General features: G+C 42.6%; 1 protein-coding gene across 2 annotated transcripts; it reads right to left on the bottom strand.

The window, feature by feature from the left end:
• Nucleotides 1-25,885, bottom strand: LOC310950823 (uncharacterized protein). Of its 2 annotated transcripts, none has more exons than XM_083918824.1 (26): nucleotides 25,725-25,885; nucleotides 22,323-22,407; nucleotides 21,065-21,118; nucleotides 20,791-20,972; nucleotides 20,418-20,546; nucleotides 19,917-19,970; nucleotides 19,767-19,820; nucleotides 18,369-18,422; nucleotides 17,431-17,484; nucleotides 16,706-16,759; nucleotides 16,170-16,223; nucleotides 15,428-15,481; nucleotides 15,177-15,230; nucleotides 13,791-13,835; nucleotides 10,003-10,056; nucleotides 9,863-9,916; nucleotides 9,097-9,150; nucleotides 7,446-7,517; nucleotides 7,279-7,314; nucleotides 5,604-5,648; nucleotides 5,442-5,474; nucleotides 4,262-4,408; nucleotides 3,533-3,709; nucleotides 2,594-2,684; nucleotides 1,498-1,575; nucleotides 1-549 (listed from the first exon to the last, which is right to left on the bottom strand). In XM_083918824.1, the coding sequence occupies exons 1-26, from the start codon at nucleotides 25,743-25,745 to the stop codon at nucleotides 344-346; spliced, it is 1,995 nt and encodes a 664-aa protein (XP_083774950.1). In that variant the 5' UTR covers nucleotides 25,746-25,885; the 3' UTR covers nucleotides 1-343. The 2 variants fall into 2 exon arrangements, with proteins under 2 accessions (XP_083774950.1, XP_083774951.1); XM_083918825.1 differs by having other exon boundaries at nucleotides 7,279-7,310; nucleotides 7,442-7,517.
• Nucleotides 25,886-26,710: the final 825 nt, after the last annotated feature.

A 26,710-nucleotide genomic window follows, 5' to 3' on the forward strand; every position in this document is an offset into this window, starting at 1 on the left:
AAGGATTCAGGAGAGGATTTAGTTTTTTTTTATCAAATTAAAAACACATCAGACGCCATTGTTCGTCCTTAAAGCCGTAACAGTGTTTGGATATTTAGGGAGTTTAAAACAAATCTTTGTCCGGCTCAGATGGAAAAAAGTCTTTTCTGGTTCTCATTTCTCTCTGGCGGAGAACCCCAGGGTACTACACTTGGTCCTCTGACATTTTCAATGAAAGATAGAATCATTTGCAGCAAAGCGATCTGAAATCTAACACTCCAATGAGACGAACCTTGAAGTTGCCACCAGGTAAATCTCACACCTTCTATAATCTCACAGCGGTGCTCGTCGCTCGTGTTCGGGATCACATCTTTGAACTGACCGGCCCCTTCACCAGACCCTGCTCCTTGCGCGTCACCGGCGCATGAATGCTGCAGTCCCGCACCTCGCAAAACCCTGGCACGCCTGCGACTCCGAGCATGCCGGTCTGGCCGACTGGACCAGGGAAGCCACGGGGGCCTCGGGCGCCCTCCATGCCGTTCTTGGGTTCTGCCGGGTGACCTGGCAAACCTGCGGAGAGGAAATCACGAAATGTTTAAACCTTTAGAACTACAAAGTCTGGTCCGTTATTGACATGGAAACATAAAAACAACTTTACAATCTACAATTTACAATTAGGAAGCAAATAAAGCTTATGACAAACGAGGTTATCAAAATGTTATCATGTGCTTTTCTAAAAAGGGCAAAATCTAAAGAGTGATTTGGTACAAACTAAACTAAAAAATAAGGGCGCACTCCCAATGTGCCTCCGTCCCATGCCCCGTGCTTTAGGGTACTTGCCCCCCCTCCCTCTCCCCCCGCGGCCCAGGCCCGTTTGTACTCACACTACCTGGGCCTCGCGCAAACGCTTCTTGCTGTCCATATGTCATCACGGCGTAACACGTCACACGCATTGACGTCATCGCAAGTTTTTGTGCGTCTTGTCGACTGTTTTTGAATCTTTTCATCGACCAAATCTGCAGTAAACACTCCACCTCCGCATCACACCAACGTGAACCTTTCACCGCCATTGTTTGAAATGTCCGCGCATGGTCCCTCCTTCTTTTTTCTACTTCCCAACAGGCGCACAGGAAATGACCTCAGAACCGCCGTAGGCCTCGTGCTTGTACACGTGCGCACGCTCGTGCTCGTACACGTGCAAACGTGCTTTACAAAAGCCCACCTCTCCCAAACGGGCCGTGGACGGCAAGTGTGCCGCTCCTAGACGCGGTACGGTTGCACTCACACTGGTCAAAGGAACCAGGCTTTAGCTGTGAAACCTGTTTGGGCACGGGACGGATGGACAGTGTGAGTGCGCCCTAAAAATACAAAAAAAAGTGCTAAATTTGATATTTCTACCTCCCAGTTCAGATTTCTAAGGAACGATGACGTGACGTTAGATCTCGTCTCCAGCTGCTTCTACGGGGTCATGATTACGTTAAGTTATGAATGATTGCGTGTAGATGAACAGTGTCGCACCTCTGACGCCTTGTGGTCCGTCAGGTCCCGCCAGACCTTTACCCGGATCACCGGCGAGGCCTTTAGATCCCTTTTGACCTGTTGAGAAAAACACAAAAGAGCTTCTGGGAAAACAGGAGGACACAAAACCCAACAACTACACATTCAGAATAAGGTTTTTCTGTTGAGTCGAGGTTGAAGATGAACATTTTTTTCCATTTTTACTCTTGAATTATTTAATTTTTTAGCTTTAATTGATAATAATTTGAGCCCTGAAATAACACAACCACTTGTCTCTGGTGTGCTGTTGAGGGCAGCTACTACGAGACATCAAAGATAACACAACGTTGTGTTCAACGGCTGGAAATAACGCCAGTATTTGAGTCTACAATGAAAATTAAACCGTAATCAATCTGAGCAATCAACAGTGAGAACGTCAGAAAGACAAATTAAACCATGTTAATTGAAAAGAACGACATGATTTAGAATTTCAAGGGCGTGAATTGTTCAAGTTTTCAGAAATATTTAATGTGGTACTGGGAAACTTGTTACTTGTTTTCATGGACGAGCCCCCAATTACGTTACTTATGAAACCTCCAAGTAACTTAAACTCCAGAAGTTTTTAATGTGGTACTGGGAAACTTGTTACTTGTTGTAATGCACGAGCCCCCAATTACGTTATGTCCTGAAATTGGTCTAGTGGTAAAGGGAGTAACAGGTAGAACCAAGGCCAACAAAACAAGCAAAAAAACGTCCTTAATTACAAACAAAACACATAATTCTGTAAGTATAACGAACATAAACTAATATGAAGGAATAATTTATGTAAACCTTCAATTATATTTGCAAGAAACAAATGTTATCTCATGATTTGTGAGTCTTTCTGGATATATGAAAATGAAAACTTCCAAGTAACTTAACTCCAGACGTTTTTAATGTGGTACAGGGAAAAGTATTTTTGTTATAGTGGACGAGCCCCCAATAACGTTATGTCCTGAAATTGGTACAGTGGTAAAGGGAGTAACATGAAACCAGATTAAGAGACATCAAGAGTCAGGTGTTGCATTTACTTTCTGGATATACGAAAATGAAAAGCGTTTTAAAGATGTGACGTTACCTCTGTCGCCCTGCGCTCCTTCCTGCCCCTCCAGTCCTCTGTCGCCTTGAGCACCTCTGCCTCCTTTTGCTCCGGCTTTTCCAGCTTTGCCCTGATTGGTTAAAGCAGAAATTAATTAATCCAATAAATTCAGGTGGAGCCGGGAATCACACAGTAACGTATGATCTGTTAACAATGATATCACGATGATATGACTCTTCTCTCTGTGTTGTACTGCAAGATGATGATGATGCCACTGAAGAGGAATCTTAGTTTTATAGACAACTGTGGGACAAAGAGTGTTTTTTTAATGTACCGTATTCTCCGCACTATAAGTTGCACCTAAAAACCTTTAAATGTCTCAAAAGCCGACAGTGCTCCTTATAACCCGGTGCTCCTTATATATGGACCAATATTGAGCCACAACAGGTCTCAACTGCGGTGAGCAGCCGCCGACTCTATTTTCCCCCGTAGAAGAAGTAACGCGCGGTGCATATTGAGATATACGACTGCGTGAAGCGTGCCATTTATAAGGACGCGACCTGGTTCTTTCGGTCATGAGTTAAAGTAGTTCGCTTGGTTAAATTACGCTAAAATAAAAACAAACAAAATAAACAATATCCACTTTTATATAATGAATAATAAACATTTGTAACAAACTTTGTGAGTTCATGTGACGGAGACTGAAATGTTGGGAACCACTGATAAGAAGCGTTACTGAGCTTTGAGGACCTTTTGTACCATAAACTGTGGTGAACAGCATCTTTTTGCACAAAGAAACAACCATATTTTAGATGCTTGGAGGTTTCAAATCCAGTTAAAACCAGTGAAAATGAATCCTCTTCTAATAAAACGAAAATATTTAACCGTCCCACTTAAGGGAAGTATTGAAAATCACACAAAAATAACTTGAGGAGTGATTCTCCACCATCATAGCTGAGAGGCGGGAGAGGGACTCACAGATTTGCCCGGTGATCCCGTCGACCCCCGGGATCCAGGCGGTCCGATGAGTGTGCGGTTGTTGATGGGGCAGCCTTGGGAGCACTTCCCCTGGATGGAGGCGGCGTACTGGGAGATCTGGGCGCTGACCACGCCTCTGCACAGCTGCAGGACCTGCTCATCGGTCAGACCCGGACCCTGCAGGGCAGAAAATGCTCGACATCACTGCTGCAAAACACCGACTTTACCAATTTGATTTGCAAGCTAATGGTTCTCATTTCATATAATCTACGCTTTTCAACCAATCAACTAACTCAAGGGGGTCAAACTGATCTTGTTAGGGGTCGCTGTGGCTGCAGGTTTTCATTCCAACCAATCAAAAACACACCTGGTCCACCAAATCAACTGTGTGAAGACAGTTCAGGTGATGGAGTAAGTCGAGTCACGTGTGTTCTTGCTTGGTTGGACTGAAAACCTGCAGCCACAGCGGAGCTTTACTGGATCACTTTGAGACCCATGAACTAACTAATCAATCAATCAGTATCCTTTATTTAACCAGGTAAAACACTCATTGAGATCAAATCCTCTTTTTTTAAGTGTGACCGGGCCAAGACGGCAGCACAACAGCAGAATGGTTACAGCAAACACACAAGACACAAATAAAATACGATCACACTACCAAAAAAAAAAGTGGGATTACAAGTTTCTAAAAAAAGAAACCCAATTTAAATGAAACTAACTGTTACTCACAGAGGGACCTGGAGCTCCTTTGGGTCCCGCTTGGCCTTTGACACCGAGGTCACCGATCGCACCGCGCTCTCCTCTGGTACCCGGGATGCCAGGCGGCCCCACGGGACCGGGGACGCCGCCACGACCGATTGCGCCTTTTGTTCCGCGCTGTCGGAAAAGGAGAAGTGAAAGGAAAGAAGATTAAGAGATATTATGTTTGTTAGATCCTGTTCATATCACAGCTCCTTGTAATTACCGTATATATATATTTATATATATATATATATATATATATATATAGATATATATACGGTATATATATATACATATATACCGTATATATATCTATATATATATATATATATAGATATATATATGTATATATATATATATATACATGATGATATGATCGTGTTGTGTTACTGTTCACATATAATCATTACAAGCAAATTTGAATTAGAAGATGAGTTACTTAAGTTTTTAATTTTATATGTTTGACGTTTTATGAAACGAGATTAAAAGAAAGTTATATTTATTTCTCATAATGTTTTATGTTTAATAAAAACACAACAGGCTTAAATTAGGAGGATTATGAGGCATTCCTTTAATAGCACATATTAGGCCATGACGTGTATTTTTGTACAGTGTTTTTGTTATTTTTATTTTATTATTATAATTAATTGAATCCTTTTCTCCCAAAGCTTTTTCAAAATATAAAAGCTATTTAAATAAATAAAATCATAACTTAAAAAAACTAAATAATTATAGTTAAAATGATTAAAAAATGCATAATTATTTTTTAAAAGCCAAAATTAAAAAGCAAAGTAAATAAACAGGTGAAAAAATAAATAAAGTAGGAAACAAAACAGAAATATCAATGAATTTTATACAATAATTAATGCCTATGCCTCTATTTTTAATATGATTTTCTTACATTTAATGGCAAATTAATTCATTTACGGAGTCATTAATCTATGTTTATGTTATTTTGGTATCTTTTCCTCCCTCCGTACTAAACTACAAAGATGTTAGTAAAGAAGTATAAAACCTGTTTGTAGCATTTGTCTGATCTTTTCTTCATTATAGATTATTTTGGAAAAACCAGAGCCTGTTTACGGAAACTCCTCGTCTAGACAGGAAGTGCGTGTGTGTGTGTGTGTTTCTGTGACGTCGTGGTAATAAAAGTAAAAGTAGTAACCACCTGTCCTTTGTCTCCACGGTCGCCCGCGCTTCCCTGAAAGGTGTGAGAAGCAGAAACAGTTAGTAAACAACAGAGTGGGAGTGGAACCAGGAAGTGAACCAGAGAACACAACGCGTGGAACGACAGTTTCATCATCATCGGACTGTAAACGGGTGAAATTACCTTTTGTGCTTTTCCACCTTTAATGCCCTTCCTCCCTGCTGCGCCCTGCAGGTGAAAACCCAAACACAACAGGTGAGGAAGGAGGAAGCTGGGATCAGTTTCTCATCAAAACAACAACAGCTGATTCCTCCAGTTACAGTTCGCGGTCGAGTAACAAGCTGGTTTGTGCAGGCAGATTAAAACAGGACGGACGAGGGAGGTTCAAAAGAAGAAGAAGGGGAACTCTCGTCAGTCTGGACGTGTTCAGTCAGGAGTCTAGTTTCTGTAAAAACATTAAATAGACCTTTTATGTGGTGATAGCGTGACATGTTAAAGCTTTACTACTCCTCTGTCAAACCATCCCAGCAGCTTTCTGTCTTAGAAGAAATCACACTTTCCGGCTGGGCAAGGGGCGGCGTTTTGGAGGGTGGGGGTCAAAGGTCAAATGTGTCGTGTATATTTAGGGGTTTAGGTATTTTTATTAATCCCGCAAGGGGAAATACAAATGTTTCACTCTGTTGTTATAGTATTCAGGTTACACACACACACAGGACCTATGTACATGCAATTAACGGAGAGGTGTCAGAGCGAGGGGGCCGCCAAATGGATCGGCGCCCCAAGTATGGAGTAAGACAGCTGTCAAAGAGATGTGTCCATGATTGGTTCAATAACTAAATAAAAATAAATAAAGGTTGGATGTGTTATTGACTTTAGCTGTGCCGATGCTTCCCCTGAGTTACCGGCGGTGTCAGTGGGTGCACTGTTGTCAGCCATCCTCGGCTTCGGCGCATCATTCGGGGTTCGATTACTTTCCCCTGTGACCTCTGTGACGTCAGTTCAACACTTTTTCTACTTGTAGACTTTAGCCGTGAAACGTGCTGGGGCACGGCGGCACAGTGTGAGTGCGCCCTGAGACTACCAGCGACGGTGGTAAGTATGAAAACCTGAATCTTGATGCTTCCTAATGCTGCACTGAATCCATTATGAAAATAATAATTAGTTAATAATTCAAAACGAGCTCCAGCGAACAGCCATCGACAGTGAAAACCTGCTTTTACATGAATGCATGAGTAATAATGATCTAGTGACAGTAATATAACAGTCCCAGGGGACGTTTATACCTTTAATACTTTTACATTTTACTTTAGTAACGTGTTCAGAGTGGTATTTTCCGCACTCTAAGTTGCACCTAAGAACCTTCAAATGTCTCTAAAGCCGACAGTGCGCCTTATAACCCGGTGCTCCTTATATATGGACCAATATTGAGCCACAACAGGTCTCCAACTACGGTGAGCAGCCGCAGACTCTATTTTCCCCCGTAGAAGAAGTAACGCGCGGTGCATGTTGAGATATACGACTGCGTGAAGCGTGCCGTTTCATTTCCATGTGTGCGTTTGTGTAAAGAGCCCAAAATGGCTCCTGTTAAGAGACACGCTTACGACGCAGAGTTTAAACTCAAGGCCATTAGTCACGCAGCAGAACACGGGAATAGAGCAGCAGCCAGAGAGTTTAACATGAACCAATCAATGGTGCCGAAGTGGAGGAAGCAACAAGACGACCTCCCCTGACTGTTTTGTTGACGTTCCCTTTAGCGCAGCTCCATCTAATGGATGCAGAACGTAACCCCAGCCTCGACTGTAGCGTCTGTTCTATGTGCCTTATAATGTGGTAAATACGGTACTTTGACTTCACTCACCGTCTCCCCATCAGCTCCTGTCTCACCTTTGGCTCCCTGGAAGACATCAGGATGAACTTTAGCTTGTGTTCATTTCACATTCATTATTTTTCTTATACTTTATCAAACATGAGTGTCCCGTTCTATGTGTTAGCAAATGTTCTGCAGGTTGTTTGTGTTGCACCCACAGTCTGGCCCTGCAGACCCTTTGGTCCTAGTTTCCCGGGTACTCCGGCGTCTCCTTGCTCTCCTCCAGCTCCCTGTTGAACAGAATAAAACTCAATTAATGTGATGAAAACGTGTCAAATACGTTACGTTTATAATGTGCGTCATTATAGGACCGGGAAAAGTCATACATGATGAATCATTTCAGTTTTAACAGTTTGACTCAAAACGATCAGGGTGTTAAAAAGGTTTCCGCTCTGAAGTCTCAGTCTCACGCTTTCACACGGTCTGAATCTTCTGCCTTTCTATATAACTATTCGTTATGTAGTTGGTATTCGGTTTTCAGTTTTGGGATTCAGATTTATATTTTAAAAGCTGAGGAGCACCAAATCTGGCCCGCGGTGTAATTATAATTGGCCCTAAGATCATATCAAGGTTCTGTGAGAGCTGGCCCACGAGTATAAAGCACATACACGTCACAAACATGAGCATCCATGCTACCAGTCTCTGCAGACACACTGAATCCACCCCTCCCCCCCCCAAAAACGACCCAAAGAAAGATGGAGGACGGGAGCTTTCAGCAGATGATCTGTGTGTGAAGGTAAAGAGCCGTTTGTCACCGTGGCTGTAACCAAAGAATCAAACAGAAGAAACACCACGACAAGAACAAGGAGCTGCACTGGAAAGGTTCAACGTTACACATCTGGAGAGAAGGAACACATGCACATTGCTGTCTTTTTTTTCCTTTAGTAAATATTGAGTTTGGCCCGAAACGTTGTCCCAGTTTTTAAATTTGGCCCACTGTGAGCTGGAGTTTGACACCGCTGCTGTAAAGTGACAGAATCCTTATAAAAAATGGACTTAATTAAACGAAGACACATGCAGCAGCACAGTGCTTCCACTTCCGCTCAGGCTACGTTTACAGGTGCCAAACTGTTTCCATAAACGCATGTTTGGTCGTCTCTGTTTTCAAAAATAACATCATATTAAACCCATGTGAGTAAAAACTACTGTAGGTGTTTTAATTTGATCTCGACTTCTTCCAGCTTGGATTAAGATCTCTTGTGTTTAATTACATTTATTCTTCTCTGTAAACGCCTTTTTTTGTGCTGGACGAATAAATTCAGACATGGAAGGGTGACACGGTGCTATGGTGGTTAGCACTGTCGCCTCACAGCAAGAGGGTTCCTGGTTTGAATCCCGGCTGGGGCCCTTCTGTGTGGAGTTTGCATGTTGTCCCCGTGTCTGCGTGGGTTTTCTCCGGGTTCTCCGGTTTCCTCCCACAGTCCAAAGACGTGCAGGTGTTCGGTTCATTGATGACTCTAAATCACCCGTAGGTGTGAATGGTTGTCTGTCTCTGTTCGTCTCTATGTGTCCTGTGATAGACTGGCGTCCTGTCCAGGGTGGACCCCGCCTCACGCTCGATGTCAGCTGGGATCGGCTCCAGCCCCCCGCGACCCTGACCCCGGGATAAGCGGTTGAAGATGAATGAATGAAAACCCCGTGTTGTTTTATATTTTTACTTCCACGATTGTCTGATCTGTGTCGGAGCATCAGGTTTCGATTGCTCATGTCTGTGTTGAGCGTGTTTTCAGCCTGGACGGGATTAAAAGACGTCACGCAGGATTCCTGAGCTGTGTTTGAATCAGTGTTTTGCTCTCGGAGTTGACTCACCACGGCGCCCACTCTGCCACGAGGTCCTTTCACGCCTCCGTCCCCTTTACTGCCCTGCAGCAACAGAGACAGACGTTAAAACACAGAGAATTTCAGCGGTTTGTTTTATTCAACACATGTTTTTTCCACAACGCGCACTTTTTATACTTCTTGTATTTTTAATATTTCCTGTATATATTTTTGTGTGCTTTTATCTTTTTAATATGCATCTCAGGTTTGCTCCAAACTAAGTTTCGTTGTACTTGTGTGTACATCCATCATATGCATGTTTATTGTTGAATTTTAAAGACATTAATAAGCACATTATTACGCATTTATGAACAGTTGATTATGACTTTTGCAGCCACCAGATCTGAAGCGAGAACAATGCCTTGTTAAGGTTAATAAATCCTGAATTATGCACTTTTTAACACATGTTTTTACTATATAAAGATACTTAATCTAACGGTAAACATGCTTATGATGTCATTATTATTACTTGTATAGTCTTACTAACACATAATAATAATAATAATAATAATTATAATATAATAAAGACATTAACGTATATCATATAATAGGACGACAGACATTCAAAGCTTCATTTAAAAACCTTAATATGAGCTTTGAGCGTAAAAACTTTCAGTATTAAAGATGAACTTTCATTGTGGATGAGACCTTGGTGGAAAAGAGAGAGCATCTGTAGCAGCCGGTGATTTTGTTTTTAAAGGGCAAAACCAAACTAAACATTAATGATAAGTCTTCGTCTAATTTGCGGTGTCGTTACCTTGGCTCCGAACAGCCCCGGCTCTCCCATCACTCCTGTGACTCCCGTGGCGCCCTGAGGAACACACAGCAGCGATGAACACAGGTTTGTAGCAGAAAGGGAAGAAAAGATGGCCGACAGTTTGTAGAGGATCAACTCACGTCTTCTCCGGGGTCACCGTCGCTGCCTGGCACGCCGCTGGAACCCTCCGTGCCCTGACCAAGGAAAGAAATAGAGTTTGAGCAGAAATTCATTTCAATTTGATTTATAGTGCAAAAATAATAACAGAAGTGATCTCAGGACACTTTACGGAGTAGGTAAAGACCAAACTCTATGACTTATTTATGAGTTATATAAATATATAAATATGGTTACTCTGTTATCCACTGAGGCACTGTTGCACTTTGTTGATTGATGATTGTTGATTGTTGTCCTCCTCTCCTCTCCTCCTCCTCTTCTCCTCCTCCTCCTCTCTCCTTCTCCTCCTCCTCTCCTTTCCCCTCCTCCTCCTCCTTTCCTCTCTTCCTCCTCCTCTCCTCTCCTCCTCCTCCCCTCTCTCCTTTCCTCCCCTCTCTCCTCCTCCTCCTCCTCCTCCTCATGTCATTGTGTACTCCATCTCTTTTAATTAGCTCTTTGTCATCGTCATTATTGTGCATTTTACTGTTGTTTTTGCTGCTGACCGTTCTGAAAATTGCCCCCCGGGAACAATAAAGATCTCTTGACTTTATAACATAATTTTTTTCCATCATACTTTTTTATTGTTTCCTTTTAAAGCGCTGACAAATCAAATGATAATTATCACCACTGTGTGCATCTGATATTATAAATAAAGTTATTTAAAAATATTATGAAAGAGATTTTCAAAACATGGACATAAAAAGGCAAAAGCAGGTAAATCAATGTGAATGTTTTGCATCTATTTTTTAGTCATTTTGCATCTTTTTGTGGTGGTTTTGCATCTATTTTTAGTCATTTTGCATCTTTTTGTGGTGGTTCTGCATCTATTTTTAGTCATTTTGCATCTTTTTGTGGTGGTTCTGCATCTATTTTTAGTCATTTTGCATCTTTTTGTGGTGGTTCTGCATCTATTTTTAGTCATTTTGCATCTTTTTGTGGTGGTTCTGCATCTATTTTTAGTCATTTTGCATCTTTTTGTGGTGGTTCTGCATCTATTTTTAGTCATTTTGCATCTTTTTGTGGTGGTTTTACATCTATTTTTAGTCATTTTGCATCTTTTTGTGGTGGTTTTGCATCTGTTTTTAGTCATTTTGCATCTTTTTGTGCTGGTTTTGCATCTATTTTTAGTCATTTTGCATCTTTTTGTGGTGGTTTTGCATCTGTTTTTAGTCATTTTGCATCTTTTTGTGCTGGTTTTGCATCTGTTTTTAGTCATTTTATTCTCTCTGTGGTCATTTTACAACTATTTTTAATCATTTTGTGTGTCTCTTTTGTACTTTTTTGTCTCTTTGTGGTCATCTTTGTTCGTTTTGTGTCTGTCTGATATCAGGCAAAGTCAGAGTAGTATTTTGGGATCAGGTGGTGATGTCAGCCGATAACTTTCCCCTGGGAAGCTTCAGTGTTTGCACCAAATGATCTCACTAATATGAACAAACAACAACAACAGAAGGTTTTATTATAGATCTGTTCCAGTTAAACAGGTGACCACAGCGTGACCTGGTTATCACGACAGTTAAGAGAAAACAAAACAAGTCAACAACTGTTGCGTTTACTTTTACTTTTGCTTACAGTGTCATTTTGTTTACTTTTGAATTATTTATCTGTGAGTAATCTTCAGCGCACTGTTTTGGTTTCACTCTGGTGTTCATGATGCAATAAGCTGCAACGAGCTGAAAGACTCAGATAATAATAGATATTTAGTTTTCTTGTTTCCCACAAAGCTCAAAGCAACAGAGAAAACTTTGGGGGGAATTTAAGAAACCAAATCAAACGCTGGATTCATCCATTAGTGTGTCACTGGTGCTGTCCTCATGAACTTTATGATGATTATCACTAAACTTTCAGTTTCTGCTGAAGGGAAAAGCAAAACTCTAAAGATCTTTACAGCAATTTGGGTATTTTTTAAATGTGAAGTGAAAATTTTGGGGGCGTCTGGAAAACTCATTTTAAAAAATTCATAAGATCCAGAAATGACAGAACAGAAATTCTACATTCTTCCTCTTACTTTTCACTATCTTTCAATCTGACACTAATAAACCAGAAAGAAAATCACATTCAGAGTCCAATGACACAGAAAATCAGGAGTTAAGATGATTTTAAGAGTTACTTCATCATCTGACACAACAAGAAACTATTATTTTCCAGTAAATTTAATGTATTTATGCTTTTCCGATTGTTTTTTTTTTATAAAAGCAACAATTTGAATACGTCTCCAGTAAATTGAGTCCTGTCATTTTGAGTTTTCTGACATTTTAGGGACTAAACAACAGTCGTTTATTTAGAGAGCTTGTTTTATTTTCTGTAAACCATAAACACTTTTTTCTGCTCTTATGAGGGAACATGAAAGAAACACGAGTTAAAAAGCAGAGAGAGACGTTTCAGTCCTAAAAGGAGCTGCTCTGGAGGCTGAACATCACCTTTTAACTTAAAAAAGGAGCGTAACGAATTGCTTTTGATAGTGAAGTGATCTCTGTACGATCAGTCTCAATCTCTGTACGCCCAACGCGAGAGCTGTGTCCGGATCCTCGGCAGTAAGTCGGAGTCGTTCCCGGTGGGGGTCGGACTCGCCAGGGGTGCGCTTTGTCACCAATCCTGTTTGTGGTTTTCATGGACAGGATGTCGAGGCGTAGTCGTGGTGGGGAGGGGTTGCAGTTCAGTGGGCTGAGGATCTGGTCTCTGCTTTTTGAAGACGACGTGGTCCTGATGGCGTCGTCGGTCAGTGACCTTCAGCACTCACTGGATCGATTCACAGCCGAGTGTGAAACGGCCGGGATGAGGATCGGCACCTCTAAATCTGAGGCCGTGGCTCTCAGCAGGAAACCGGTGGATTGCTACTCCAGGTAGGGAATGAGTCCTGACCCCAAGTGAAGGAGTTCAAGGACCTCAGGATCTTGTTCACGAGTGAGGGGACGATGGAGCCTGAGTTTGGCCGGAGAATCGGAGCAGCGGGGGCGGAGCTGCAGTCGCTCTACCGCACCGTTGTGACCAAAAGAGAGCTGAGGAAGGCAAAGCTCTGGATCTACCGCTCAGTCCTGGTTCCTACCCTCACCTGTGGTCATGAAAGCTGGGTCAGGACCCAAAGAACCAGGTCCAGGTCAGGACCCAAAGAACCAGGTCCAGGTCAGGACCCAAAGAACCAGGTCCAGGTCCAAGCGTCTGAAATGTGTTTCCTCAGGAGGGGGGCTGGAGTCTCCCTTAGAGAGAGGGGGAGAAGTTCAGCATCCGTGAGGAACTCGGAGTAGAGCCGCTGCTCCTTTGCGTTGAAAGGAGCCAGTTGAGGTGGTTCAGGATCATCTGGTCTGGATGAACCCTGGGCGCCTCCCTAGGGAGGTGTTCCAGGCACGTCCAGCTGGGAGGAGGCCTCGGGGAAGACCCAGGACCAGGTGGAGAGATTAGATCTCCACACTGGCCTGGGAACGCCTCAGGATCCCCCAGTTAGAGCTGGTTAATGTGGCCCGGGAAAGGGAAGTTTGGGGTCCCCTGCTGGAGCTGCTGCCCCTGAGACGCGACCTGAGATTTATCCTCTGGGGACTCTGAATGTTCACAGCACATTTAATAGGAACTTGGCTGTTTGAGACACGTTGGACGCACTTCAATGAACTTTCAGTTTTTCTTCCCTGGAGTTCAGATGTTACAGAACTAAAGGTTGTCACTGGGAAAGTAAAACTGAACTAAGATCTTTCATACACCCACACAGGGAGGTATGTACACAGACGCTTACCTGTCACTGATAATGTCGGTGACAGGTAAGGATAGAACCGGGTGTTTGTACCTTTGGTCCGCTGGGTCCGAAGGATCCCGTCTGTCCTGGATAACCCTGAGGACGACAAACAGCAAATACTTTACATCACAAATACATAATAAATAAGTGGATTCAAAGATGATGTAAAGGAGGAAAAAAACAGAGAAGCAGCCCGTTAAAAAAGGGATTAAATGACTAGTTATTTAAGTCATTGGCTGAACGAGTTCCTAATTTAAGAGTCCTCGGTTTGAGTGATGTAATCGTTTTTTACACAGAACAAAACCGCAACAGAAACAACAGTCGCGTGCTCATGAAGACTCACTTCAACGTCTGTCCCCATGGAAACTCAGAAAAGGAGAAGTTCTTTATGTAAATGTATTATGTATTATATTATGTAAAAAGGGGGCAGCTTTATTTAAATTACTTAGTGCGCACTCACACTGTCCTTCCGCACCGGGCCAAAACAGGTTTTTCGGGTCAAGCCTAGTGCGTTTGACCAGTGTGAGTGCAACCGCTCCACGTCTAGCTGCGGCCAGCTGGCCATCCACAGCCCGTTTGCACGTGTACGAGCACGAGCGTGCGCACATGTACGAGCACGAGGCCTACGGCGGTTCTGAGGTCATTTCCTGTGCGCCTGTTGGGACATAGAAAATAGAAGGAGGGACCATGCGCGGACATTTCAAACAATGGCGGTGAAAGGTTCACGTTGGTGTGATGCGGAGGTGGAGTGTTTACTGCAGATTTGGTCGATGAAAAGATTCAAAAACAGTCGACAAGACGCACAAAAACTCTGAGGTCTACGGAAAGATCTGGAAACAAAGCCACGCATCGCCATGACGTCATCAATGCGTGTGACGTGTTACGGCGTGATGACGTATAGGCAGCAAGAAGCATTCTCCGAGGCCCAGGTAGTGTGAGTACAAACGGGCCTGGAGGGGGGGACAAGGACCCTAAAGCACGGGGCACGGGGCGGAGGAACAGTGGGAGGGCGCCCTCAGTTTACCTGTTCAATTCATGCCGTAAATTCTCTGCCATAAATTCTACCTACGCTTGTCTCAATGATATTTTAAGATTCAAGATTCAAGAAGCTTTTTTTATCCCGAGGGAAATGATTGTGCAACAGTTTCAACACAAAGATGGGAAAGGATCAGAGTAACAATAAGCATAAAAACATAAATCAAACAACAACTAAACGTGACAGAGTGCAACAGACATTGTGGTTAAACGCAGGTTTATACAACATACAACAATACGCAGCGTGCAGTTTAACAGCATGTTAAAAAAAATAAGTACAAACTAAATAAGTGATAAATTTGCTAATCTGCAGCGTTTAATCCTCCAGCCACGATAATAATCCACTTTGTTTCAGGTCTTTTTGCTTTAAATGGAAAAAGACCAGAACACAGATGAACTTACAGTGTATCCTCTGTCGCCGACGTCCCCTGGGAACCCGGGAGCTCCGATCTGACCCTGAGAGAGGAGACGGGACAGTTAGGACCTCTAACGACCTCTGGTGGCGAGCGGACGGAAGTGCAACAACAACACACAACACAGTCACTATTCAGAGCAGGAAACATCCAGTGGAGAGGTAAAAACCAATATTCCTGCAGAAACAGTGTTTGCATGTGTGAGTTCTTCAGATCCTCGTCTAAGTTGTGATTCCGAACCTTCAGCCCGTCTCGTCCCTCGGGACCCTGTTTGCCTGCGTCACCGCCCGACCCCTGAACAGAAACCACAGAAAAGAAGAAGAACTTTTATTTCTCCCGCAACGGAAATTCACTTTTTTCACTCTGTTATTATTCAGGTTACACACACACACACACACACACACACACACACACACACACACACACACACACACACACACACACACACACACACACACACACATACACACACAGGCCTGAACTACACACACACACACCGGCCTGAAATACACACACATACTCCTCTCCTCCTCCTCCTCCTCCTCCGCTCTCCTTTCCTCCTCCTCCTCCTTCTCCTCCTCTCTCCTCCTCCTCCTCTTCCTCCCTCCTCCTCTCTTCTCCTCTCCTCCTTCTCCTCTCCTCCTCCTCTCTCCCCCTCCTCCTCTCCTCCTCCTCCACCTCTCCTATCTTCCCCTCCTCCTCCTCCTCCTCTCCTCTCTCCCCCTCTCTCCCCTCCTCCTCCACTCCTCCTCTCTCCTCCTCAGGTGTCAGTAATGAATACATTTTTCAGTGTTTGAAAAAGCTGTAAATTTAAAATATTTGTTTGAATATCGACTTTTAAATGTTGAGAAAACAAAAAGTCTTTCACACCAGAACAATCATGTCCTGACTGATCACACATGTTAATTACTTCTGTACATACGTTTATAGTTATAGTTACTTATACGTTATAAGTGTCAATATGAGTGTGTGTTGTTTTTACCTTGATACCTCGTCCTCCCTTCGATCCTGGAGTCCCTGCGTCACCGCGAGAGCCCTGAAATAAAACAAACAAACCATAATGAAAAATACGTGTGTAGAGCTGACGTTAAAATGTAAGATAAGACAGATTTTATTGTCCCAATCCAAACAGCTGTAATCAGCTTAAAACACTAATGTATGTAAATCACAAGACAGTGCAGTGTTTCACCAACACACACACACACACACACACACACACACACACACACACACACACACACACACACACACACACACACACACACACACACACACACACACACACACACACACACACACACACACACACACACACACACACACACACACAGATGTTCTTATTCCAGTTTTCCTTCCTGAGTTTCTGAAGTGAAATATTTTGAGTTTATATTTTGCACTTTCACTTAAAGAAAACTGTTAGAAATTACACTTTTATTTGTCTCTTTTGCAGTTTACAAACAAAGTTCAGCTCTGATAAAATGTTTCCACCACAGAGGGGTAGAAGAGTTGTTTCCTTACAGTCTCACCAGGACCTCCGACTCCTCCGCGGGGTCCCTCCATACCAGCATCGCCCTGTCGACAGGAAGAGAAGTCACTTTTAATAAAACATGGTGATGCATTTTTACCTTCAGAAGACTCCACTTCTGTGACGGAGTCTCCCTGAAGTCTTGGAAAAGGAGATTATATTAAAATAATAAAATACAACAAATAAGAATGAATTCAGCTTCATAATGAATGAAAATAATGGAGCTTTTGTCAAAGGACTTTTTTGTTTTTTACTCTTTTCACGGATGATTTTCTTCATCTTACATCCAAAGCTCGTGTTAAACCTCAGCCTGAATGACTGAATTGTTTGACAGCATTAAAGTGGACGAGCAGCAGCTCCCGGTGTCTACGGCGAGGAGGTCGGGGTGTCCGACTAAGGCCCAGAGAGAGGAGCACACGGCTAATTCACCGGTGTTAGCATCCTTTTGACCACTCTTTTAAACACGAAGCTAAATGAGTCTGTTAAAACGATACGTGGTTACATGGATAAGAAGCTAGACTTTAGTTTAACACCATTAAATTAACTTTAAACATTACATCATCATTTTTATTCGTAGGTTAAACAGCAAGTTTAATAGAATTTGACCAAAAACTGTCTGACTGTTGACACAGTTCTGTTATCTGTGTGTGTGTTGTGTGTGTGTGTGTGTGTGTGTGTGTGTGTGTGTGTGTGTGTGTGTGTGTGTGTGTGTGTTCACCTTCAGACCCAGCTCTCCGAGATCGCCCGGGTCTCCTATAAGTCCAGGTTCTCCCTGTTGATGACAAAAAAACACTTGTAAGTTTGAAACTCATTCTCTTAGAACGTGTTTATTATTAATTATTCATCATCTTGTATTTCAGGGTTTCTTCTCTTTTGTTAAATACATTTTCAGGACAATCTGTGGTTAAAACGTATCTGTTAACTCATCTTATGTGTTTAGAATAAGAAAGTTATAAAAACCAACCACAGCTACCGGCTGGAAGTGACTGACAGGATATTCAGTCACTTGTTGCCGTGTCAACAAACGTGCATGTGCTGCGACCGTGTGACGTGACTTTGTGTTCACAGCGTTTTCACCACGAAACATTCAAACTTTAAAATACTCCCGTCCATAAACCAACATTTGAACGTTAATAAGTCGTCACAACTGTCGTCGTTTTTCTCACGCTGCTGTTTGTTCAGTGTTTAAGCCGCGTCTTCCATCTTTATGTACAGTCTGTGACCCTGAACTCACTGCTGTTAAATGATGATAAAGCTGAATCTTATATATTATATATTATATGTTTCTATATATTACTCTGTTTATGCAGTTATATGTGTATATACTCTGTGGATACTGAGTATCACGTGTGTTTTTCACATGCATATTTACTGCATTATTGTTATTTATATAATTTATTTATTTATTCTTTGTCTTCCCTCTTGTCCGGGAAGACTAACACGTGTTTTATTTTCCTGATTTTCTATTTATTTTCTATTATTATTATTACTATTAACATTTACTGCATTATTGTTATTTATATATTTCATTTATTGAGTTTAATTGTGAGTCTTTGATGAGAAAATCAATAAAAAATATTTGAATAATAATAATAAAAGAAATAAAATAAAGAAAAATACGTTTGAACCCAACTGTTGGACGGGTTTTAAACTCACCATGGCTCCAGAGAAACCGGAAGCTCCGTCATCTCCTTCAGGTCCGGCGTCGCCCTGAGAGAGGAGGGGTCACAGGTTAAAGGTCACAGGACAAAGGTCACAGGTCAAAGGTCACAGGAAATATCCATTATTCTGTTATTTTATAAAAACACTTTGTCACTCAGAGACGCAGCAAATAACACACAAAAGATTAGAGGTTTTTTTAAACAGTTAAGTCAAGAATTCTATACTTATCAATATATTTCCAATATATCACAAACACATCTTCAAATTGTTCCAAACATTAAGTAAAAATCTGTATAAAAACAAAAACTGTATCTGGAGAATATTCACGACTAACAAAATTTTTTCCCTTTTTTAAATTTCACAAGTGGTCACAAGTTTTTTGACCCTATGCTCCGCACTATAAGTTGCACCTAAAAACCTTCAAATGTCTCAAAAGCCGACAGTGCGCCTTATAATCCGGTGCTCCTTATATGAGGACCAATATTGAGCCACAACAGGTCTCCAACTACGGTGAGCAGCCGCCGACTCTATTTTCCCCGGTAGAAGAAGTAACGCGCGGTGCATGTTGAGATATACGACTGCGTGAAGCGTGCCGTTTCATTTCCATGTGTGTGTTTGTGTGAAGAGCCCAAAATGGCTCCTGTTAAGAGACACGCTTACGACGCAGAGTTTACACTCAAGGCCATTAGTCACGCAGTAGAACACGGGAATAGAGCAGCAGCCAGAGAGTTGAACATGAACCAATCAATGGTGCCGAAGTGGAGGAAGCAACAAGACCTGCGCCAAGTAAAGAAGACTAAACAGAGTTTAGAGGGAACAGAGCGAGACGGCTGCAGCTGGAGGACAAACTCCAACAGTGGGTTGTTGAACAGAGAGCAGCAAGTAGAAGAGTCCGTACGATCACTGTTCCACTGAAGGCAACAGCGCTAGCACGCCAACTTAGCATCAATGAACTTAGAGGCGGTCCTTAACGTAACCCCAGCCTCCACTGTAGCGTCTGCTCTATGCACCTTATAGTGCGGTGCGCCTTATATATGAGAAAAGTTTCAAAATAAGACTTTCATTGAAGGTGCGCCTTATGGTGGGGAGAATACGGTACTTGATAAGTATGTTTTAATTATTTATGTTACATGTCACGGAGTTTAAAAAGAGTAATTTCTTTATCTGCTGCTTTTACTTTTACTCTGTTATTCGGCTTTAACGTCTCTGCAGCTTTAGTTTCATTTCCACTTTCCTTCGATGTGTTGAATCAGTTTTACTTTCACTTTCAGTTTGTTTTTATTTAAACCATGTTGTCACAGTTTGAGGAGAAAGTGTTTTTTACCATTTATATAAAATAAATAAATAGAAAAAAAATTGTGCTGTAGTGTTGCTGTAACTTGATTCACTCACCACTGGTCCGGTGTCTCCTCCTCTCCCCCGAACCCCTTTTGTTCCTTTATAACCCTGAAGATAAAAACAAACCACAAATAAATCTCCCTGTGTCGTCTGTTGATCTGATGTTATTCAGGTTTCTCATCGTTACATAAACATGTCTCTCACCTCTCTGCCTTGAGTTCCCGGCTCTCCGTCTTTACCCTGCAGACCTCTGGATCCCTGTCAGGAAGAACCAGTTATATATAAAACAAACATATGCACTTATTGATTGTTTCCCAGTGTGCATTATAACATCAGTGTGTTAGAAGAGTCAGTTAAGTATACAATAGTTATTACAAGCACACTTTTAATTCTAATTTAAAGTAGAATAGAACAGCCTTCATTATCATTGTAGTTCATACAACACATTTGTTGTGTGTGTAGGGACTCTTCTCATGCTGCTGCAGAGGTTTGCTGTTATTTTCAGCAGCATTAGTGGTTAAAAAAGACCTTTGAATGCCTTCACCGTGCTGCCCCAAGCTAATCACTGTTAGCCATGTACGGCTGTTAGCCTCTCTGCTGGATTTCTCCGTTAATAGTTGTTACACGAAAAAAAAAACAGTCTGGATGGATTATTTGATGAGTGTAAGTGCTGAAAAAGACCCTGGGATGAAATGAGTCGGTTACCTTCGGTCCCGCGAATCCAGCGAATCCCGGCTGTCCGGGTTCACAGTCGCACTCCGTCGGCCCCTCCTCCCCGAGCGCAGACTCCTCCTCCGAGGAGTCGATGTCTGGTCCTGCCGGAGGATACTCGACCTGAAACACAACAACGTTACAAAGGGGCTTCCTACAGCTTCAGCAAAGTCCATTTCAAGCACTTTTCAAGCACTTCAAGGTGCATTTTCAAGCTTTTCCAGGTCCATATTTATATGGATACAGCACATACGGTTTAAACAGTATATTGATCATTGTACCTCTTCATCACATTCAATCAGATGTTATTATTGTGATATAAACAACCACAATGATGTCACGCGACAAAAAAAACATCCGTAAAGACCTGCATGGTCTCTGTGTCCTCCTTGGCGTAGTGGGACTCGGCGGTGGTGGCGTAGGGGAAGGCGTCCTCGGTGATCATGGTGACCTGGGTGGGTTCGGGGCCGTAGGGGTCGTAGGGGTCATAGTCGCCCTCCTCAGGCCTCTGGTCCTCGTCGTAGCTGTGAGTCGGCTCAGGTGGATACTCTGAAATACATAAACAAAAGCAGAGGTTAGGACTTCCTAAGTCATTAACACCTGTAACTGGCAAACAATCTTGACTTGGTGTTTGTGCTCACCTGGCTGCGGAGAGGCAAAGTGGTCCAGGGAGCCTTCGTAGGTGTGTTCCTCACCTGGGCAGACACAGGTCAGACACAAAAGGTCACAACTCAGACTATGGGGCAAAAACATATATGTGGCTCGTTGGTCTAGGGGTATGATTCTCGCTTCGGGTGCGAGAGGTCCCGGGTTCAAATCCCGGATGAGCCCTAAATCATTTATTAAGTTAAGATGTCCCCTCCAACACAACACAGTATATCTGATCAGCACATGTTGTACATCAGCTAGCCTTAAACCCACCCCACATGAGACAAAAGGTTGTGATTGGCTTTCCCAAGATCTTGGTGTATCACCGGGGGCAACCCAGCAGCTCTTGACTGTTTCCGACATTTAGTACCTAAATTCTGACCTTGCCCAAATGGATGGGTTGTCAGCAGATCCATTTGGGAACTCTCGGTTGGGGATGGGCAAAAGTACTGCTTGCTGATTGGATAACCAACATACGGGTCAGGTCAACGTGGCAGCATCTATGTTGTTTACACTCAACAGTCTCTTCTCGTTTCATCACTTAAATCCGCCTCAAAAAAACGCTGATTGGTTCAAACTTCTCCAAATTTTCTCTGTCGCAAGTTCCCAGACTGATCTGAGAGTAAAACACAATGAAACCCAGAGATCAGGTTGGGCTAGGCTAGTTTTGAGGCCAGGTAAATTCATAATTAACAAGCATCACATCGTGCCAGAAATGCAGACACGAAACTCTTGGCGCAGCAGCTCCAGCAGGGGACCCCAAACAGAAATGCACATATGAAACTTTACAGGTTTAACCTTCACCTCACACACCACCTGATTTCTCACAATAACACGCAAAAAATCATGTTCACGGCAAAATGAAAATCCATCTTGTCCGGCTCCAAGTAATGTGTTGGAATCATCCAGCCAATCAGCATCTTGTGAGGAGCTACCGGCAGTTGAGGGGGGGGGGGGGGGGGTGGGTCAGGCGGCTCCTAAAGAGCTTTTCTGTTTTCTCTCCTGATCGACTTCAGTGAGAGTTTGATTGACAGACTGTTCATCCAATCACCTGCAAGGTATGTTTTGAAAGAACCTAACAATCATGAGTCAGGTTAGCGGTCTATGCAAGGGAGACTGAAACCCGTGGGTGATCTAGTCTATTCTACTTTGTTTTCCTTCTGTAGTTCTGTGAAGTTGGAACAAGCGGTCACTTTATTAGCTGTTATACTTAATTGTTCGATCACAGCAGCAGCGTGTGGCAGCTCTGACCTGAGTGGTATCCAGAATATTCATCCTGGCAGAGACACGAGACGACACACAGCATGAACACGAGCAGCCCTGAGAGGAGAGACGCCTGCCGGGGAGGAAAAACAAGAAAACAAACAGTTCAGTATCAAGTCCAACCGGGAAAAAACCTGAACACTTAAAGGAAAAACCTGAACACTTAACAGAGGAAAAACTGGAGCCGTGTTCACAAAACATCTTAAGGCTAAGAGTAGGTCCTAACTTGTTGATTTAAATATTTTACGACTCCTAACTTTTTAAGATACGTGTAATTCACAAAGCATTTCAGAGCTTAAAGTCGCTCCTAAATCTATAAAAACGTCACTCAGAGTACATCAGGAAAGACCTACCACGGCTGCTGCAGGCAACATTTTGGACAAATTAAACGATAGTGAGCTTTTAAAAAGGTAATGAAGATGGCATTAGATAGATAGGTAGATAGAAAGATATACTTTATTGATCCCAAGCTGGGAAATGACAGCTTGAGAGATGATGGTAGAGTTGGTCAGGGACGCCATCACATCACCAACCAATAAAAACCTCCCAATATCACCGCAGATTAAAGTTGGTACAGAACACGATAAATGTCCTATGCAGACCCCACAGAGTGCTGCAGTTCATTCTCCTCCACACTAAAGTGTTTCTGTCATAAATTCACTCTTAGGGACTCATTCCCTCTCAGCCGATCACTGTGGGCATAGAAGGGATGACCATGATGTCATCCATAGCAATGAGGTCCACCCCGCCCTCTGGTCTTATCTTAGGGGTCCGTCCCACTCTTTAGGAGAAGTTGGTCTCAGAGGCTTTGGGAACAGGTTTGAAGAAATTGAACTAAAGACTTTTAGTCCTAAGGAATTTAACATCACCACAATCTCCACGTGGGAGATTCTGAAAGCTGAAACCATTCAGGACTTCCTGTCTTGGCTCTCGACTCACTGTGCAATTAATAATCTACTCTTACACACTTGGACACTTATCTTCTTCTTTCTTTGTGCAATAACTTCATCCACCTCTTAAGTGCAATCATTTAATCTGACTGCTCATTTCTGTCGTATACAGTCATACAGCGAGAGGGTTCCTGGTTTGAATCCCGGCTGGGGCCCTTCTGTGTGGAGTTTGCATGTTGTCCCCGTGTCTGCGTGGGTTTTCTCCGGGTTCTCCGGTTTCCTCCCACAGTCCAAAGACGTGCAGGTGTTCGGTTCATTGATGACTCTAAATCACCCGTAGGTGTGAATGGTTGTCTGTCTCTGTTCGTCTCTATGTGTCCTGTGATAGACTGGCGTCCTGTCCAGGGTGGACCCCGCCTCACGCCCGATGTCAGCTGGGATCGGCTCCAGCCCCCCGCGACCCCGACAGGGACAAGAGGCTGATGTATGATTTTGTTACGCCAGAGAGAAAACTAAACGGTGTGAAAAATACAAAAATGTTTATTTGTGCAGTTTTGACCCTGAGATTAAGAACAGTTTTCATTATCCTGTAATTCAACATGCACATCTTTGCAGGATTTTTATAAAGTATAACTCGTAAGATCCCTAAAATAAGTTTAGCTGTTCTGCCTCTGCTGGATCTACACTTTAATGTTGTTCAATTCTTCTATGAATGCCAATTTTTGCCTTTATCGTTTAACGGATTAGTTGTTTGGTTTATAAAACGGTAAAAAAACATTTAGTGTTTCCTCAGATGACGTCCTCAAATGTCTTGTTTTGTCCAGAATTAAAAATACACTGAGTTTATTGTCACAGAGGAGGAAAGAAACCAGAAAATATTCACATTTTAGAAGCTGGGATCAGAGAATTTAGTTTGTTTGTTGTTTGTTTGGTTCGTTTGGACATAAATCCAAACCTCACGTGTAACAGGAGCACGCTGCAGTGAGTCTGAAGACCTAATCGTGACCTGCAGGACCTCCGGGACATTGAGGGGAGACGCTCCTTTCACATTTAAACGTGCTCTCACAGATATTTCAGGTAAAATTTAAGCTCTTTCAGGGTTCCTTAAACTAAACATTTACAGACTCTCAGCGTCTTTATCATCACAGCTCAATGATACATTATACAAACAGTAATCAACGTCTCGTGACACTTTATTTACTTCATCAGCTGTTCACATTAACTGTGGTTGTGTTTTGATCAGGATTCTTTTTCTGATTTCTTATTTCAGGAGGACTTAATCAAGCTGTGAGTAACTAACGGTCCTGTTCTGACTCTTAAACGGTGTCAAAGCCTTTAAATCATTTATAAAAATGGGTTTAGTGCTCATGACAGTTGAGTTTATGCTCCACAAATCTGGAACAAACTGCAGAATCTGCTGCAACGTTCAGTTCTTTTAAATCAAGACTGAAGACTTTTCTGTTTCCCGCTGCTTTTCAGTGAACTTCACCGTAACTTCTGTATCTTTAACCATCTTTTATATGTTTTAAACGACCTTTTATGTGTTTCATATTTATATGTTTTATGTTATTTCTCCCAGTGCTTTTAATGTTTTATGTGAAGCACTTTGAATTGCCTTGGTGTTGAATTGTGCTACACAAATAAACTCGCCTGGCCTTACTTTCTAATTAAGGGTTTTGTTTTGTTCTGCGTCCGGTGAGAGACAACAAACAAATATGGATGCTTCATTTAAAATGCTTAAACGTTTTTCTGTGTGTGTGTGTGTGTGTGTGTGTGTGTGTGTGTGTGTATGTGTGTGTGTGTGTGTGTGTGTGTGTGTGTGAATGAAACACCAGATTATGCTGTAAATGAAGCTTTTGTATATTCAAATTCAAGCATACTCTTAACCTCAAAAACATTACAGGTAAAATTGAGCTTTTTCAAGACTTTGTAAAAACCCTGACGGCTCAGTTTTGTGTGATGCATCGTGGCTTTTATGAAACGCCGCATCTTTTGATATTTGAGGGCGTTATTGAACAGAGAGTCCACGCGCTCTGACTGTGGTTTGCACATCACGGGAAATAAATCCTTCATTCAAGTCAAATGAATACAAATTTCCTGTGAGAGATCTGGTATGACGTGTCAGGCAGCCATTAACCACAATGGAAAACGCTCTCTCAGCACAATCAACTCTGAAACAAAGACACTGAATGTCTCGTTCTTCACAGTTTAAAGTCCAGTTCGTCTGTGTCCCATTTTAAAACTGTACACTAAACCTGACGTTTCTTTAATCTGTAAGGTGCCACGCTGATGTCTAACCCACATATCATCCGCTCTGTAAGTAGTCCACAGTCCACAGCTGATTTTTGTAGTTTTATTTCCATCCATTACACAAAAACCAGATTAATTTAATCCCAGTTGATTCAAATCAGTTTATATTTCACCTGTGGTCCCATCAGGGGGCCAAAACAGACCCCAAACCTGCAGGACCACCGGCCGAACCCAGAGCGTGTCCTCTTACCTTATCACTGGAGGCTCCCATGGTGCTGCAGAGTCCCCTCAGACCAGAAGATCCTGCACCGGACGCTTTCAAGATACAGACGAGGACACACAAAAACCACCTGATTTAGCTTTCCCTGAGCAGCTCTCCTCACAGCATTATCCCCCGAGGGTTCCCCCTGTCCTCTCTCTGTCCTCTCTCTGTCTCCTCTCTGTCTCTCCAGGATCCCACAGGTTCTCAGGCACCGACAGGGGTCCTCTCACTCTTTTCTTTCTCTTTTTTTGTAACTCTCGTCCTCTATCTCTGCGTCTCAGCAGGGTGAGAAATACCTGAGCCGGAGTTCAACTTCAGCAGAGAAGAGAAGACAGAGAGAAAGAGACAATGATGGGTTTGTGCAGAAATGTCACAGCAACAAAGTCCTACTTACACTTTATATCATGTGCTGTTTACAATTGGAAAATTGACTAGAAAACATTATATATGATTATAATACTACCAACAAAACATAAAACAGAAGCTCTGCGCCGAAACCTCAGCATGCAATACGTTAACATGCTCTACTTCGGCTGCAGATTCTCGGCTCGGCTAAATTTCTACATAGAAAAATAAATTTCACCGTATCATTAGAACAAAACTGTGACAATATCAAGATCATAAACGTTTGAAACTTGGCGCATTGAATAACTTGATGTGGGAAATATAAAACAAAGGTGTTTTTATTCTGATGAAAGAAATCAAACTGTTTTCACACCGCAGCCGCCGCCCCATCAACCGTCTACGTTCAAGAGATTTCCCCAAAGAAGCAAAGCGTGACCGCTTTCAGTGTTGAACTCTGGGCGGCAAAGCAAAATCTGTGGTGTTCACGTGGGCGGCAGCCGCTTCATACCCTGCCGCCTTAGTCATAAGTTACCGCGCAGCCCTGTGAAAACAGCTTTAGGCGGAACGACACACTGATGTGAACTGGAGCTACAACGATTCCTTCATTACAAAATGAATCTGCAGGTTTT

This window comes from Echiichthys vipera (assembly GCF_963691815.1).
Source record: "Echiichthys vipera genome assembly, chromosome: 8".
Taxonomy (NCBI): Eukaryota; Metazoa; Chordata; class Actinopteri; order Perciformes; family Trachinidae; genus Echiichthys; species Echiichthys vipera.

Coding starts and splice junctions, on each gene's coding strand:
- LOC310950823 (XM_083918824.1), bottom strand. CDS start 25,745: ATGGGAGCCTCCAGTGATAAG. Junction 20,973..21,064: donor CTTTGCCTCTCCGCAGCCAG/GTGAGCACAAAC, acceptor TATGTATTTCAG/AGTATCCACCTGAGCCGACT. Junction 5,649..7,278: donor CAGGAGCTGATGGGGAGACG/GTGAGTGAAGTC, acceptor TTTCACCTGCAG/GGCGCAGCAGGGAGGAAGGG.